The sequence below is a fragment of the Larus michahellis genome, chromosome 1 (assembly GCF_964199755.1).
Source record: "Larus michahellis chromosome 1, bLarMic1.1, whole genome shotgun sequence".
Taxonomy (NCBI): domain Eukaryota; kingdom Metazoa; phylum Chordata; class Aves; order Charadriiformes; family Laridae; genus Larus; species Larus michahellis.
Genome location: NC_133896.1, coordinates 210,964,562 through 210,965,677, shown reverse-complemented (window position 1 = coordinate 210,965,677; position 1,116 = coordinate 210,964,562). Strand labels below are relative to the sequence as shown.

Here is a 1,116-nt window from a genome sequence, read left to right as displayed (position 1 = left end):
GTTTAATGAAAAAATTATTACACAATGTAGGCTTTCACAATAAGTCACTTTTTTTTTCTTTTTGGCAAAATAATTTGAAGATTCCAAGTAAGACTTCTCTCTTTTATTCAAAAAATAAATATATCCTTTCTGAATCAAAGCACTTCATATGACGTTAAGTACAAAGAAGAACTGTACTTCTTTGGAAGTTCTGAAATAGACATACAAGAGCTCATGGGAGCAACATTATCCATAAGAGGGATAAAAGCTGAAAGCTGATTTTTTTTTACAAATTTATAGCCGAACACGATTTCCTTTTACAATATAGAGCTTCAAACAGATTTAAGAAAAAACACAATTTTAAAATTCTGAAAGGCACATGAACCGGGACCATAAAACGTACTGGCACATTCACTAATACGTTTTATGTTACATTCCTAAAGAGAATCTGCGGGACCCCAACCAAAAGAAAGACTGAAAATACCAGCAAGTTCCTTTGTAAAGTACTGAAAGAGTGGCAGAGAGTTCCTTTTGGCTCTTGATAAAATTATTAATACCCCAAAGCTAGGAAGTCTGAAAAGCTGCATCATTCAGTTGTATTTGGACGCGTCGCGACATAAACAAACACGACAATCAGCAGTACTACCACAGCCAGCGTGGGAAGCACGACAGTGGTGATTTGTTGCCGGGCCTCTTGCATCGCCTGTTTTCTCTCCTTTTTATCTTTGGAGGTCTCTTTTTTGGGTTTTCCTCTCAGCTGCCTCATCCTCCTCTTAGGATCTTGCGTTCACCACAACAGGGGAGCGAAGGGAGCTGAGCAGTGAAAAACAGTCCAAGGTCTTTTTAAACAAAGGGTTGAAGAATTCCTTCTCCTTCAAGTGCTCGGCTGTGCAAGAAACTGCAAGAGAAGGAAAAAATCAATTCTTGTGAGCAAGACCTACACATATTCTAGTTATTAAAACCATTTGCAGTTCCCACTTTGTAAATCTTTTATCCAACTGGCACCAATATCTATGCAGCTTCTTTCACGGAAACGGAATCGCACGGTGCTCGTTCAGCTTTCCCCGTAACAACGACAGCCGTTCATCAGGGCGCGTGTATTTGTCCGAGAGCACCGAACTTGCACTCTGTTAAGCC

General features: G+C 39.7%; 1 protein-coding gene across 1 annotated transcript; it reads right to left on the bottom strand.

Annotated features, from left to right (window-relative positions):
• Window positions 1–416: 416 nt before the first annotated feature.
• SMCO4 (single-pass membrane protein with coiled-coil domains 4) lies at window positions 417–873 on the bottom strand. The gene has a single exon (XM_074572984.1). The coding sequence runs from the start codon at window positions 743–745 to the stop codon at window positions 566–568; it is 180 nt and encodes a 59-aa protein (XP_074429085.1). The 5' UTR covers window positions 746–873; the 3' UTR covers window positions 417–565.
• Window positions 874–1,116: the final 243 nt, after the last annotated feature.

Coding starts and splice junctions, on each gene's coding strand:
- SMCO4 (XM_074572984.1), bottom strand. CDS start 745: ATGAGGCAGCTGAGAGGAAAACCCAAAAAAGAGACCTCCAAAGATAAA.